The sequence below is a fragment of the Alexandromys fortis genome, unplaced genomic scaffold (genome assembly GCF_014885135.2).
Source record: "Alexandromys fortis isolate MF-2015 unplaced genomic scaffold, M_Fortis_MF-2015_v1.1 scaffold_0, whole genome shotgun sequence".
NCBI lineage: Eukaryota > Metazoa > Chordata > Mammalia > Rodentia > Cricetidae > Alexandromys > Alexandromys fortis.
The window spans coordinates 37,581,405-37,597,716 of record NW_026067949.1 but is presented as its reverse complement, the minus strand read 5'-3'; the positions used below and the strand labels follow the sequence as shown (position 1 = coordinate 37,597,716).

General features: G+C 34.4%; 1 protein-coding gene and 1 long non-coding RNA gene across 10 annotated transcripts in view; one reads left to right on the top strand and one right to left on the bottom strand.

Moving 5' to 3' along the window:
• The window catches only part of Epha5 (EPH receptor A5), a 278,614-nt gene that overhangs the window by 200,416 nt on the left and 61,886 nt on the right, over positions 1–16,312 (top strand). For 6 of the 9 annotated variants that reach the window (XM_050150286.1, XM_050150285.1, XM_050150284.1 and 3 more), the window contains 2 exons: positions 4,902–5,061; positions 9,375–9,480. In XM_050150286.1, coding sequence (XP_050006243.1) covers positions 4,902–5,061; positions 9,375–9,480 — 266 coding nt within the window. The remainder of the gene's footprint in view (positions 1–4,901; positions 5,062–9,374; positions 9,481–16,312) is intronic. The other 3 variants (XM_050150282.1, XM_050150279.1, XM_050150287.1) reach the window with 1 other exon arrangement.
• Positions 8,963–13,499, bottom strand: LOC126506594 (uncharacterized). Its single transcript, XR_007593264.1, has 3 exons — positions 13,375–13,499; positions 10,132–10,466; positions 8,963–9,561 (listed from the first exon to the last, which is right to left on the bottom strand). It is a non-coding gene; the product is annotated as an uncharacterized lncRNA (long non-coding RNA).

Genomic DNA, 16,312 nt, shown 5'->3' with positions numbered 1-16,312 from the left:
TAAGGATAATGCATTAATGAAGGAATATAAACTAGTGAGAGCTATCTGGATCTTATAGCTAGGCTTTTAAATGTCTACAATGATGATCCTTTGATCTTGTTAATGGATTATCATACTATCAATTATTATTGGTGACAGTGTTATCTGTAGCTATTGGATCATACGGAACATAAATGGTGATACTGTTTTCTTTTTTAACCGTATTTACTGTCTTGTGAAATTTGCTGGGTTACCTTAGAGTATAATCAAACTGATTTCATTGTGTTATTCATTTACATTCCATCATAATTTCTTCTTATTGTTCTCCTCTCCCGCTGTCCTTCTTGGTGCCTTGTTATCCACACCAAAAAGGTAGTTTTGAATGCATCAAAGTACTCTAAGAGAGCACCTTTGAGATGAAGTTGTTTTTCAGCATGGTTGCAGGTATTTCCTGTCAACATAATTGGAGGTAATGTGGCAGAATGTGGTGGCCTCACTGATTCCCAATTCTCTGAGTTCAGTAATCAGAACTGCCTCTGAGTTCCAGACATTGATGATATAAACACATTCTATGTGTAATACTTTATAAATTAAGAATATATTTTCTATTTACTTTTGTAACCTTTTCTATTCTACACAGTGCAAATTTGTCTAAAATCAAACATTTATATAAGGAAACCAAATGAACTTTGGCTATAAAAATTTTATATTTGCAGTGATTAGTGCAGTTAAAATGGATTTTAACTTGCTAAAAATATGTAATGGAAACCATTGTTATCTTTACACCAAAATTATATACATGATTATATATATTTAATTTAGCTGAAATATGATCTATCAACAAAACCCTATTAACAAAAAGTTTAATGTGTGCTTGTGTGTTTACATTGTTTTTATTCTACTCAATTAATGATGTAGACCAATATGCAGTATTCATGTATTTACTCCCCAAATCCTTTCCATGCCTCCATAGTTAGTAACATTAACTTTATCTACCACTTTCCACCTTACGTACACTGTTCAGTATGAGCAAGGATGTCTGCTTCTTTCATTCTTTAAGTTGCTTCTTCTGTTAGAGCACAGATATTAAATGTGTCTTGGGAAGTATTATTTTCTGTGACTATATCTGGTGAATGCTATCCATATTCTGGAACATTCTCTTCAAAGGAGAATTTTTTTTAGTTATTTGAGTTTCAACATGATTTGTTCTTTGATAACTTGCAATTAGTAGTATATTAGTATGTTTTATTATCTTTATAACCGAGAGTAAGAAAAATAATCTGAAGGCGTGGCAAATCTTAGTTGGAAAAGTACGTAGTGAACATGTTGGAAGACCTGCTTCTAAGATCCTCAGAACCCATGGTTTCCAGGCACGCTGGTGCATGCTTGCAGTCCCAGTACTCTGGAAGCTGACCGAGGAGGATCTCTGAGGCTTCCTGAACAGCAATCTTCATTAATTGATTTTGAGATTGAAAGAAACGAGAGATTGTCTCAATGGAGGTAGATGGCATGTCTGAGGATGCCACTTAAAGATAGCCCTCTGGTCAACTACATGTGCACAAGTGCAAAAGCGCTCCTCCATGTACTTGTACATACATCAGCATTCATGGGTGCATACATACACATGTATTTATTTTTTTTTAAAGAGAAAGTCACTTTATTTGGGGAAAGTGGTTTCTACATGCTAAGGGTAAAATACATTGATAATAATTTACCTTGGTTCACATTTAAAAGTAACAAGGGTTATAGTACTTGGTAGAAGTTATAAATTGCCTTTGTTAATGTTATTAATCCATGTCGAGTTACTAAACATTCTCATATGTACATAAAGATTATCCTAACACTTCTAAAAGGAAAAAGGATAATGAGCCTTTATAACGTGTTGAGGTGGGGGTTTTGGGAGATTTCCAGAGCTCATTTGGAACCTTCAGGGTGACACCAATTTTTTGTTGGATGGCTTTCGGCCAGCCACAGGTGGCACAGCCTTCTAGGATGTGCGCACTTGCCAGCTGGCACATCAACCACCATTGCCCTGTTCTAATAGAGGTCATTGGGCTCCTCTGCTCTGGTCTGGTGATGGGCCTCTTGCCATCTCTTAATTAAAGGCAGAAGAAAAGGGGAAGCTGCCCCTTGACAGGCTGTTTGCCAGCTGGCTTCTTTCGCTGGGCCCTCCCCTCACTACATGTGAGCGATGCTCAAGAAGCAGCTGGGGAATGTAGTTCATTTGCTCAGCTGGGGCCCCAGTGCCGTGAACACCCCTGCCCTGATCTACAGTTTGGCAGCCAGGTGCATTTACTTGCTTACAAGGTATATATAGAGCTTGTGAGAAGAGGAACATTAGCCTGTTCAGGGGTTTAAAAAGTGGAATGGAAATATATTTTGTAGAATACTGAGATTATTCCAGTATATATAATGGGCTTTAATCAATTTGCATACTCTTTGCTAAATTACTTTTTTAAAAATATAGCATTGAACTAACTCAGCAAGACAAAGTACAATCAGACACTAGTTAAAAACAACTAAGATATCCTAATCATAAAATCAAACAAAAGGGTATTTTTGAAATACCCTTTCCTTCTTCTTGTAATAAAGTATTCAATATATTTACAGAATGCATTTATTCTACATTGTTGTTCTTCATTAGTTTCATCTGTACAAGCTTTTGAGTGATCAAATTTGCCTATTTATGGTGTTGTGATTTTCCTCTTTTGTATTGATAGACTTTCAAATCCATTTTAAATAAAAACAATCTGAGGTGTGGAGCCCTATATATACATGTTAACCATATATTTGTAATTTTAATGTCAATATTCCTGTGCTCTTAAAAAAGTCTTCTTAGCCGGGTGGTGGTGGCGCACGCCTTTAATCCCAGCACTCGGGAGGCAGAGGCAGGCGGATCTCTGTGAGTTCAAAGCCAGCCTGGTCTACAAAAGCTAGTTCCAGGATAGGAACCAAAAACTACGGAGAAACCCTGTCTCGAAAAATAAAAAAAAAATCTTATTTTATATTAAAACTTTTTTATGAGAAAAGAAAATTGAAATTATAGCAAATACATTTTAATATAGCAGTGGTTTTTTGCTAGATTTCTCTTCACAAAGTTAAACTTCTTTCAAAGAGATGAAAATAATATTAGCAAATGGGATATTTAAACATTTCTTACTGAAAGTTATTACTACAATCATAGCCAAACTGCAAAGTTTATTACTGAGAACTGATGATATTTAGGCTCAATATTGAAAAACAGTGAATAATATAATCAGGTTTATTCAGTCATAAACCTGAGCATCCCCTGAACTCTCTGTAGCTACAGTGGATCATAAAAAGTTGTTTACAATATTGAGGAACAGCTCAAGGAATAACTTTTTACTTCTGTTATCCTAGCACTAACACAATAGATATAAGGTCTTGTGAATCAGATTCATCTTCCAGCACTAAATTATGTACTTTAACTCCCTTATAAAATAACAAAAAATTCCCTCAATATTTCATTGACTAAGTACTTAATCTGTGCATTAAGATCTAAAGATCAATGGCAGTGCAGAATGAATCAGAAAACCTATATCTATTAGAAACAAATCAGGCCATCCCAATTTAGAGATGAATTTGGATATACCTAGATTCATGATGATTTGCTGTGTTGAAACATATAAATGAAGACTGATTGGCTGCTTTAAAAAAAATGAGTGCTTCCAGGTTTATGTTTTGGGTAGTATTGGTGGTGAATCGGAAAGTAGTTACATATCACCTTCGTTATGAAGATTTAGGAAGAGTTGAACATCCATTAGATCATATATATTAATCCACGAAGCGTCTTCATGTTCATTCCTTGTTTCATTCTTACCCCATTCTGATGAGGATACTCAGGCACCATGTCCTATTCCAAAGTAAAAATATAGGTAAAAGTGAATCTAATGTAACAGCATGTCAGCCTGTGATTAGAGTGTCATGGTAAATGTTGGCCTTTGTCCTAGGACATTGAGAGGCCATGGGGTGGGTGGGAACTTCTGTTATCATTTCTCCAATAGGAACAGGTTTCCTTTGTTTATCTTCCAATCTCTGTTCTGTTCTACCTCCAATCACTAAGTTGCTAGTGTCTCCTACAACCAGCACTTTTAAAAAATGTATATATACATACATATGTATATATACATAATATACATACATACATACATACACACACATATATACACACATGTCTTGTATTTTTGCAATTTTCTTTACTGATTCCTGTTTAGATTAAATCAAACAAAATTAAAGTTTATTTGAAGCACTTATTTCATCTCATAAGCTTTAAATCTAATTAAAAATCAAATTTATAGAAGATTTAAAGCTTACATGTAATCTGAATACTCAGGAGATAATTTCAGCATTCTGGAGAGCTAGCAAATAAGTTAGGGATATTACAAGAAGTTGTTCCTACAGAAGCAAGCACATAGTCATAACATAAATGCAGTCTCCCGAGTAATGCTTTCCTGCAATGTTATTAAAGATTTATTTCTTGTGTGTGTGAGAGAGAGACAGAGAGAGAGAGACTACATGACTGTATGTATGTGTACCATGGGACTGTAGGAGTCTGCAGATTTAAGAGAGCATTGGGCCCCTTGAAACTAGAGATACAGGTGGTAAGGAGTCATCCTGTGGGTGTGGCAAACTGACATGGAGTCTTCTGACACCCCAGCAAATGCTCTTAACAGCTGAAACATTTCTCTAGTCCCAAATTATAATGGTTACGTTCTGTAAACGTTTGCTGACATACTAAAATGCTTCAGGGGTAGTAGAGATATCTTTGGTTTTGTTTTCAGTGTGCATATAATAGGAAGTCTTTGCTTTCTGTTCCATTTTATGAGTTTTCTATTTTGCTGTCAGTAATTCATCTGTTGAAGACTGATTCTTTTCCCCCTTTCTTACATATGCAATCCAAGGACCAAGAGACCAGCTACACAATTATCAAGTCTAAAGAGACCACTATTACTGCAGAGGGCCTGAAGCCTGCGTCTGTGTATGTCTTCCAAATTCGAGCACGAACAGCAGCAGGCTACGGTGCCTTCAGTCGAAGATTTGAGTTTGAAACCACACCAGTGTGTAAGTCATTTTAATTACTGTCAACCCCTGTCTCTGTAATGGTTACCAGAAGAGAGCCTGTGGATCGATAGGCTCCCGGGGCTCGTTGTCAGCTTCTCTCCCTTCCCTCTCCACTTCTGACCCCTTCAGGTAGGAGGCCTCGGCCATGCTCTAATGGTAGGTCTGTGGGTTAACACTGTCCGGCTCGCCTGCCCGCTTTGGTCCACTGAGAGCTGCTACATCAGGCATCTTAAGAAATGTTTAAGCCGTGCTTTTAAAGACTTCGTTCCCCCAGGTGCCATGCTTTATTGAATTATTGCCATTTACTTTTTACTTGCTTTATTGAACTATGCTACTTTAGTCTTTCTAAGCAAATTCTACAGGGAGCTTTCTTTAGCATTGAATTTGACAAGAAAATGGTGCTTTCAGGATCCAATCTGATTTCCTAAAGTAAAAATTAAATTTGTGTCAGAATCTTGGAATGGAAAATCTAGAAATGGTTCTGAAATGCTCTTTGGTGCCCACTTCGTGTTTAATTTCATAAAACATAACTTCAGGCTTCAACAAATGATTTTAGATCACTTGTCCTAAAGCAAATACATTGAAGCTAACTTAGAAGACGAAATCATGCTTTGTTTATGGACAAGGGAGATAGTACTATTAGTTTTCTGCTAAGGAAGTAACACACATGAGGAGTGTAAATCGTCGTGTGTGTGTGTATATGTAAGTGTATAAGTGTGTGTGTGTCTGCCTGTGTGTATGTGTGTGTATGCTTGTGTGTGCCTGTCTCTGAGTATATGTGTACATTCACAGATGCATATGTGTGTGTGTGGATTTATGTGTGTTCTTCACCCAGCACCATACTTTGCATTGGAAAAGAAAACACACAGTTAAAAAGTAACAAAATAAAAGTGTAGTTATTTGATTAATGTTATAATTATTAGAATAATTACAACAATACAATTTAATAAATTTCTGTGATATAGTCCTCTAGGAACCCAAATTGCTTCTGTTTAAAATATTTCTAATTGATTTACATAAATAATTTTTATTAAGTGTTGAACAGACTCCCTTGTGCTATCCCATGAGACATTATAAGAAAAGATGTCAGTGGTAGAAATTGCTATTTCTTTCCTATACAAAAAATGCATGACTTGAATTTAATTAAACATATAAAAATTGAAATCTATTGCTTAGCTTTCAGATAAACTTTTAAATAGATATAATAATGTGTATTTATAAAATCAGAAAAAATACAGTCTGCAGAACGAATTAATTATTAAATCTTATACTTTAATCTTAAGGTGGATTTGTTATAAAAGATATATTATGGCACCATCCTATTGTAATTGTTTTCAATGTATGTATATTTTACTAGTATTGAATGCTCTACTAGCCTACAAACTCTAGGAACAAAGTATACAAACATATATATAATATATATATATAATATTTTAAGGACATGATCAAAATAAGCTTTGATATTTTTTAACTACAGAGGTCAAAAATCTCATTTTATAATCAATTCCACTATGCATATGATAGATTCTCAATACTTTATGAACAATATTCAGATATAATCATTTTACAAGTTTGAATCAAAGTGATAACTGGATAAAATATGTGATGAATATGGAATAAAAAGCAAACATATTTAGGAATTAATAGGGAAGTAGTTAGTAAGGAATATTAAGTAATATTGAATAGAAACCCGGGAGATGGAAGCATTATAACTTGGTGGTTTGATTTATGGTGTATTTTCTTGTGCACTTTCTCAAACCTGCAGAAGTAGAAATGCTATTGATCATCAGTTTTAAGCATATTTGATTTCCTGTGGCAATACAATCAACATAAAAGAAAATATTTATTGAACAAAGCAGATTGCATCTATGGAGAGCTACAATTATTGAAAACAAAATCATCTTTTGATTTTTAAGTTTTTATTTTAAATTTTGATTTGTTAACTGATGCTTTAGATTACTTTTCTATTGGCGAGAAAGACAAGAAGGAAGATAAGGGAAAAGAAAAAAGAAGAGAGAGAAGAGAGGGGAATCAAAGAATTCATCAAATATAAGCACTCATGGATTACTGTAGAGAACATGGGTCACTATAGAGAGCACTGGAAACAGCAAAAAAGAAACCTTTATTTACTTACTTATTTTGGTTAACAAAGCAACAGGAGGAATGGTTTAAATACTGAGCTAAATATTTCAAGTGGAGAAATTATTTATTGTAGTGCATATATGTAGATGATGTAATCATTGAATTCACAATCATCCATAGCCTTGAAGCAGAAGAAAAGTTTCAGAGAGATGGAACAATACTGACTTTCACTAGATAAGGTTTTTTCCATAGAACTCACTCAGGATGCTGGCACTAGAATTAAGAGGGTAAATAAAGCAGAAAAAAATATATAGGGAAAAAACTATGTAAGCACACTAATAATTAAGCTATTTCACTAAATATTTTATACTTATTAGCTCTAATTTTAACAGAAAGGTAGTGATTCAGGGTAACTATTTCTGCTCTATAATCAAGATAGCAAGGCTAAATGACGAAGTATTTTTATAGCTCATACACCTAGTAAATTCAGGATCTTTTTCAAATTTTGGTTAAATGTTAGTTAGTTTAGATATAAAGGTATATCACTCCCCAAAAGACATTTCTTCCTTTCATTGATGGGTTCAATCCTGACAGATCACAACCTCAGAGAACCTAGACAATGAAGAGGATTCTAAGAGAGATATACATGGATCTACATAGGAAGGAGAAAAAGATAAAATCTGAGTAAATTGTGAGTGTAGGGGTCACAGGAGAGGGTAGAATAAGAGAAGAGAGAAAGGGAGGGGAGCAAAGAAAAATGGATAACTAAATAAAAAGAATTAAAAAATGAGCATTGGAAGCTTTTCTAGAGGTGCTGGGTTTAATTCCCAATATTCTCATTGTGGCTCCCAACCATCTGTGACTTCAGTTCCGTGGTATTCAGTGGCCTCTTCTCACCTCTGTGGGTTCCAAGATCCGATGTAGTGTGCTGCCATACGTGCAGGAAGAATACCCTCAAACATAAAAGCAAAACAAATACATTTCTTTTAAAAGGGAAAGAAAGGGGAAGGTAAGAACATAGACTTGTAGATTACAAAGAATTTTACTCATACTTTACCCATAGCCTATAAATAAAATTTTACTCATAAGCTGTTGAAAATATTGGAATCTGTAGAATGTTTTGACTTGGTTGATATTTAGGTCAGGACAAGGAGGTACTTATAAAAAGCTCATCTTGGACAGAAATAAGGCAGCTACAAGACAATACAGAGAGATATGGAATCACAAATTATATATATCAAGATCTGGCATAGGAATGGTAAAAAGCAAACAGAAACTGTACTTGCTACAGGCTTTGAAAACCACAGGTTTATTATTGTGAGGCTGTGCAGTGCTATGCTGAAGCATCAGAATGACACTGGGACTAACGAGACCTGTTAGGTACCCCACTGAGAGCAGTTTGCTGTATGTGTTTTCTACATAGGATGGTATCAGCACATCATAAAGTTTATCATGCTTATTTAGATACCACTACCTAAGACTTTCATAACCATATTGTAACCATTGCATTGATAAAGTTATAAACTGCTGTAAATCCATGTGTAAAAATATGTAGTAAACAAGTACTTCAAATTTGTCTAATCATAGCCACAACGCTTTAAATTGACACTTTCATAATTTTCAGTCATCCTATTAATAAAATATAGTGACATTTTATTGCACATGTAGCTGGGCTATTAAATTAGATATAGACTTTGGTTTTGCATTTTATTTCAGCAAGGTCAGAGACCATTATTTCAGACATTCTGTATAGAGGGAGGAATTCTTGAGGTAATATATTTGTTTTCCTAGAGAACAACATCCAAAATCTAGAAATGTCAAAGCTTAAATATTCAACATTTTATTATACAATGTTATAAAAATTTGTTATAAAATTTTGTTATAAAATATATAACATTTTGTTATACAATGTATACATGCATGTGTTTGAAGTCATAGACAAAAATTCCCCTTTACCTTGCAAGGTGCAAATAATTGTGGTACTGTATAATCTGCATTGATTTTTATTATAGAGAGAAAATAATTTGTGAGCATTGGGCTTTTGATTTATATTTGGTGAGTTAATATTTCCTCCTTCAAATGCCTTTCTGAAAACAGACATTATGAGGTAACCTTAGCTGGATGCGGGTGAATTGTTTAAACCACGATCAATTACCCGCTGTGAAGCAGCTCACGTTTTGATGCATGTGGTACCTTTAACTACAAGTTCTTTTTTCTGTGTCTTCTATCAGCAGTAGCAGCATCCAATGATCAAAGCCAGATTCCCATCATTGCAGTGTCGGTGACGGTGGGAGTCATCTTGTTGGCAGTGATGATTGGCTTCCTCCTCAGTGGCAGGTAAGGGAGGAAAGAGTTTCTGAACCTTTGCAGCTGCTCGCTCTCTCACCTTGATCCAACGATGTGGCGATTAAGCACACCCTAAAACAAATCAAAGAAGCAGCATGCCAGGAAATAATGTCTATGTGTGCCTTAGTTCTTAAGTTTTATCTTGTCCATGTTGCTGCCAATTGTTATCACGTACTTTCCCTCCTTCTTAGATATAGTCTCTCCTCTCCACAAGAACAGTACTAAATGATATTGCTTATTCTGTGATTAGTAGACTGATACGGCTCTTCTAACACAATGCATTGCTAATTCTGCATATTTTATATCTCAAAAGAATTTATCGTTGCCTGATTCAGTGTTAGTCATTGTTTAGGATGTCCAAAGAAACTGCCTGCTAGTCATTTGAGAAATAGGACTAGTATTTATGTAACTCATACATTCGGGAGTTAAAAAAAATAATGTAGGAAGGTAACAAAATTTGCATGACTGCAGTAAAATTCGGAAATTATATTAGAGTTCTGGCTAATTATTGGATACTATCATGGATATGCTGTAAAGATGTTAATATACATACATATATATTTTCTGTCTTAGGGTTACTGTTCCTGCGATAAAACATCATGACCAAGACAATTTGATGAGGAAAGGGTTTATTTGGCTTACACGTCTTTTTGTAGATAATGATGGAAGGTAGTCAGAGCAAGAGCTCAAACAGGGCAGGAAGCTGGAGGAAGGAACTGACACAGAAGCCATGAGCGGGTGCTGCTTATTGGTTTGCTCCCCATGACTTGCTCAGCTTCATTTTGTATACAGACCGGGACCATCAGCCCAAAGTTAGATCCCCCCACAACGGACTGAGTTGTTACCAGGCAATCACTAATTTTAAAAATGTCGTGACACAGGATCATATGGAGGCATGTTTTTGCAGTTGAGGCTCTCTTCTTTCGGTTATCTGAAGTCGATGCCAAGTTGACATAAACAGAGCCAACCCTCTGTCTCTGTGACAACAAATAAGTAATTAATAAATGTTTAATACATGCCCAAGGTTGTCCTGATTTCCCTCTCACTTTGAACTCTCTTTTCATAGCATAACCCCTTGAATAAGAAGTCTCAAGTACAACTTTGCCAACATTTTTGTTAATTGAATATAATTTGATTTCTCAATGGTGCAAAATAAATGAACCCATTTTATTTTAATTTGTTTCAAAATATTATCTGAAATTATATCCAAAATTATCTTCATATGCATGATGATAATTTAAATTAACATGCAAACTAAAGGAAAATATAATTGTAACAATGACATTTTGAATTTACTTTCATAATACAGAAAAATACATTTTTAGAGTATGTTATGGTGAATGTAATATAATTAAACTATTGCAAAACTTTTTATTCTAATAAGAACTCAAGATAAAAAGAAATCAAACGCAAAGTTTCAAAATCCTATTAGATAACTTTTGGCTGGCTATCTTTAGATTCTTTCTAACTAGATGTGATTTTAGAATACATATAATTTTGTTAATCTTGAGAAGTAGCACTAATTTTATAAATTAGAAAATAATCAACTCTTTCAAAGGTGTTCATTTTTCGATAGGGCTTTTTACTTCAAGGCTTAAAGTTTTCTTTTTACCATATTATTTCTCAATAATGTTTAAATTCCCATATGACATTACAGAAAATTGATAATCTTTCAACAAACTATGACTAATTATCCCAAGAAGATTAAAACTTAAATCCTCTGTAATGTAAGCAAACTGTAAGTTTCTTTAATCTTTCTCTTTCATCTCTTAGAGTATTGAACACAGATGGGTTCTTTATAGCACGGTTTGGGTTTTTTCCTTACATTTCCTATTTTATAAATATAGTTGTTTAATCTGCAGGTTTTGTGAAACTTTCATTTCCACAAGTTAGAGCCTCTTGCTATTTTACTTTCTTGCTTCTTTTTTTCTTTTTTAATTAGCCTTTCCCCCTCCAAGTTTTAAATTTCCCCTTTTAAACACAAGGGCATAAATATTGAAAACTGACTCTGACAAATACCTTAGTTTATTATAAAACTTAAATTATAATATAAGGATACATAAAAAGCAAAGTAAAATTGACTATACAGAACTGATTTATTTATTTGACTCTATCTTTAGATTTTAGGGAATTAAATAATGATTTGTGATATTTTATTTCTGAAATCTAAATTTTTCATATGTTCTCATATTTAGTTACATCAAATAAAACTGGAGATTTCCTTTTTAATTCAAATTAATTCTCGGATAACATCTGGAGATAAGTACACATTATTAGAACTTGCTCAGTCATATATATTTATACTTGCTGTGTTACATCAAGCCCCAGGGCTTAAAGCCTATTGCCTATTCTGAAATTGGAAAGTAAAGAGCAGGGAAAATATCCTGAAGAAGAGAAGGATTTGTTTTTTTCTGCATCATCTTTGATGAGACTTTTAAGAGTATTCATTTATGACTTTCATGTTGAGATGTTTCTAAGATAATAAATTCAGTATGAAAAATTGCTTCCTGACTAGAAAAATATTATTTCCTGGACCAAGGTTCTTCTCTTGTGTTTTTGAGTATGTGAAGAAGGCATGCCTAGATTTGATTGCTCTATTATAATGCCTCAATATCCCACTAAGAGACTGACACTTCCTCCTTTTGACATGACTTTCTGATTCCTGAGGTGAGTTTCTTCAGCAATGAATGACTATTGTATCTGCAGGATAAACTATAAGAATTAAGACATAGGGTGACATCAGAAACATAGACAGCAGTTTTATATGAAACATTGCTTTAGTTTACTCTCATTTTACCTGAAAAGTAACAGTAAATTTTGTTTTGTAATTTTCTTCTGATTTCTCGTGTATATCAGAATGCAAATGATTCGGTCGTCATAGATACCCATCACAATGGTTTGTTGAGATTCTGGTACACATTCCTAACAAGGTCCACTTGTACATTTGAGAAAAAAAGAGCAATCACCTTTGTTCAAATACTTATCTTTTATTTTAGTAGATTTATAAGTAGACAGAATTTCATAGGGCTGAATTAAAATAACGATAAAGAGAACAGACTTTCAATACTTTTGAAATCCACATTTTTTTCCATTTGTACAATGAGGATGGTCTGATTAACGCTCCTGTTAATATTGAGTCATAGCTGAATTCTTATAAATAATAATCACTTCTACACAGAAAAATAAACAATAGTTTCAGAGTAAAATTTTTCAGTGTTCACTTGGGACCATGAATACAAATTTAGACATATACCAGAACTCTGGCTGCATCTACATTAAATACTTGTGATTTTTTTTTTAGACTACAAAGAACACTTGCTATTTTTGCAGAGCACCACTCAGAACTCATCTGGCAGCTAAAATCTATGTGCAACAGCAGTTCTAGGAGATTCAGAGCCTACCTCTGATCTTAATATGTACCAGGAAAACATGCGGGAAAAGCTCTTACACATAAAATAAAAATAATTAGGCCATTCAAAGAATAAAGAATTGTGAGTGTTTTGTAAGGGTACAAAATATTTTAAACTTTCTTCCGAGGAATTATGTTGTCTATTGCAAACAATAAGATAATAATATTGTCAGGAATAGTCATAATATTGTCTAACACCAATTATGCATGACCCGTTAGCGGGTACCATTGTCAGGACTCCACATATCCTATTTCATGACGTCATGTCTCAATGCTGAAACTGTCTGATTCAATGTGTGTTGAAATTAGGAGCGGCCGGCCGCCCGCATGGCTAGCTTATGCCCGAAATAATTACACGGAAACTGTATTCTTTCAAACACTGCCTGGCCCGGCTAGTTCCAGCTTCTTATTGGCTAGCTCTTACATATTGTTCTAACCCATTTCTAATATTCTGTGTAGCCCATGAGCTGGCTTACCAGGGAGGATCTTAACCTGCGTCTGTCTGGAGCGGGAGAATCATGGCGACTCCTTCACTAAGCTTCTTTCTCCCAGAATTCTCTTCTGTCTACTCCGCCTACCTAATTTTCTGTCCTATGAGGGCCGAGGCAGTTTCTTTATTATAATTAACCAATGTCCTTCCTCCATCAAATCTGAAAAAAAGTATCTCCCTGCTTTTTCATGAGCATTGTTAAGAATGTCCTCCCCTAAGACTTTTTCACTGCTCTTTCCTACATCTCCATACTCAGTTTAATAGAGAACTACGTGGCTTATGTGTTATTCCTTTCAAGTCTGCACAGCATCTTACACTGTCACAGGCAAGAAAATGATAATCCATGGGTCTTTCTTCTGCCTGCTACAGATGGTTTCTCAAATATGTCTTCATCTGGCTTTTGCTCTTTCTTTTTCAGTAAATTATAAGACACAAGGTGGTAGAGAACATAGATGTTTAGTGAGACTGTGTATGAAGGGACGAGTGACTTTGCACACCCAGGTACATTTGCAAGTGGAATTCAGAGAACAACTCTGCAGAAACTGACTTTCTTCACTATGTCTGGAGTTAGGATTTCTCCATTTGCGTTTCTGCTGTTGCTCTGCACACTTCAGTATCTGGCCTCTAAGCACCCAACAACTTCTATTAGTCAGCTCCATGTTTCAGTAGCCGTGAGAGAGTTACAGATGCTGGTCCCACCATCCAGCTTTCTGAGAGCTCAGAGGATTAAACTCCAATTGTCAGGTGGCAGCGTGATGGCTTTCACCTGCAGAACCATCTCTGTAGCTCCTTCCATTTCTTTTCACTGTAGGATATTCCATTACGTGTAATCATGAGGTGTGTCAGCTGTTGTATATAAAATTTCCCATTTTGTTCTGCTAGAATGAGGGGATAACATTAAAAACTTTTCAGAGTTATCAGTAAAATTAATAAAATACTTCTTAGAATTTAATTTCCATTGACTTATAATAATAAAGTGAATTACTCCTCTTTCTTTCTTTGGACAGGATTTCCTGCTAAATTGTACTTCATTGCAACTCATTTCTAATGTCACCAATGCCATCAATATTCTTGATTCCCTTAAGATGGTTAGTTTCACTTCTGTATATTTTTAAAGCTCCTTAGATAGAGTTTTCATTTGTTTAATTGTTTGTTTGTTTGTTTAAAAGACATGGCTCCTCTGTCTGACCCTGGTTATCTTGGGACTAGCTCGGTGGAACAGGCTGATAAACAACTCCAAGATCTGACTGTCTCTGCCTCCCAACTGCAAGGAATAATCAGAGATGCTTAACACTTTCATTTGAACGATATGTACATCAGAAGAGGAATATCCAGCTCAGGAGTTATAAGAGTCTATAAAGCTAGAGAACAACTTATCATTGAGTTAATGATCACTTTACTGAGCTGAGCTTTGGATGTGGTGCTCTTAACACTTCATTTTCAAAGCCAATGGCAATAGACTTAACAAAACCTTTATATCAAGCTTTAAAGAATATGTTGATAAACATAAGAGTGATCATTAACTGAGAGAAGGATGAAGAACTCATCTTATTAAGAAATGGTCAAGAACAGCAGACACCCATGCTTTAGTATGAGACTCATCCTAAGTATAGGATAAAAAATGAGGAGAGTCGATCTCACTCTGCATACAGTCTGACATCCCCCTTTCTTTCTACCAAATTTCTACTCACTTCTCAGTGTTTAAACTTTGGCCACATATGAAGACCTGTAACAACTATTATTTCCATGCTAAAGCCTCCTCCATTCTTCAGCTAAAGCCTTCTCTCTTTACACTAAAACATTGAAATGAGGTATCAGTTGTTTTTCATATAAATTTGAAACTTTCCATTCCAAATTACAGTTCATTATGTGTGTATGTTCTCTCTTTTGTCTATTAAAAAAAGAGGGAGATATTTCTGTGGCTTTTACACTTATTGTAATTGAATGAGTTACTTACTCATAAATTACAGAATTAAAAACCAACTGTGCATCAATCACCATGTGAAGTGATTTGCCCATTATTAATGATGGCAGTTGGGAAAACTGAGTTATGTTAGTAATGCCAACTTATTATTTACAGAATCTCTGACCAATAAATACACAGTCTTTTTATAAATGATGAATAAATAGGTAGATAATGAAACAGTAATTGGAAGAGAAATTAAAAAAAACTTGGCTTATCATAGCATTTTTGACACTTAGCTATTTTTAATAAGTATTATTTAAAAGTAAGTAGTAGTGTTTTTGTAAACAATAATAATAAAAAGCCTTTTATTATTCCTTTTATGTAATAATAGATAAATTGATAGTTTTGATGTGTACAAAGTAACAGGGGTTATATAGTTCCAAACTTATGAGAATTTAAGAAGAGAATTATATAAATATATATTTTAGTATAACACTATTTAAATTTGGGTGGCGGCAAATAAACAAATATTTATAATCTCACATACCATCAGTATTATAAAAGAGTTCACTAAAAGTAAATCTCAGTGGTTTATGAGTCAACAAATAGATATGATTTCATAAAACTGTAATATATCCAGGCAAACATATTGATTTAATACTGAGAGTTATTATCCAATCTATTTTCATATAATTACATGAGTTTTGTTTTTGTGAAAAAGCTCTTAAAATAATTAGAGAGCAGAGCATAATTTATTAATGAATGACAAATGAGATGAAGGCAGAGTGATGCTCGGAATCCTAGGAGCACAGCAACAACTAATTGCCCCCTATGGGGAGTCATTCATCCTAGGAAACTGACCCTAACAGGGTTCTTGGCTCAATTGCTCAGCAGCATTGAAAATTCCATCGCGATTTCTCATGGATCAAACATGTAAACATTACTGTATCTCTCAGAACATTGTATTGAATCGAACATTTCAAAGCAAACACTCTGTGGTATTGAGACAAGTAATCAA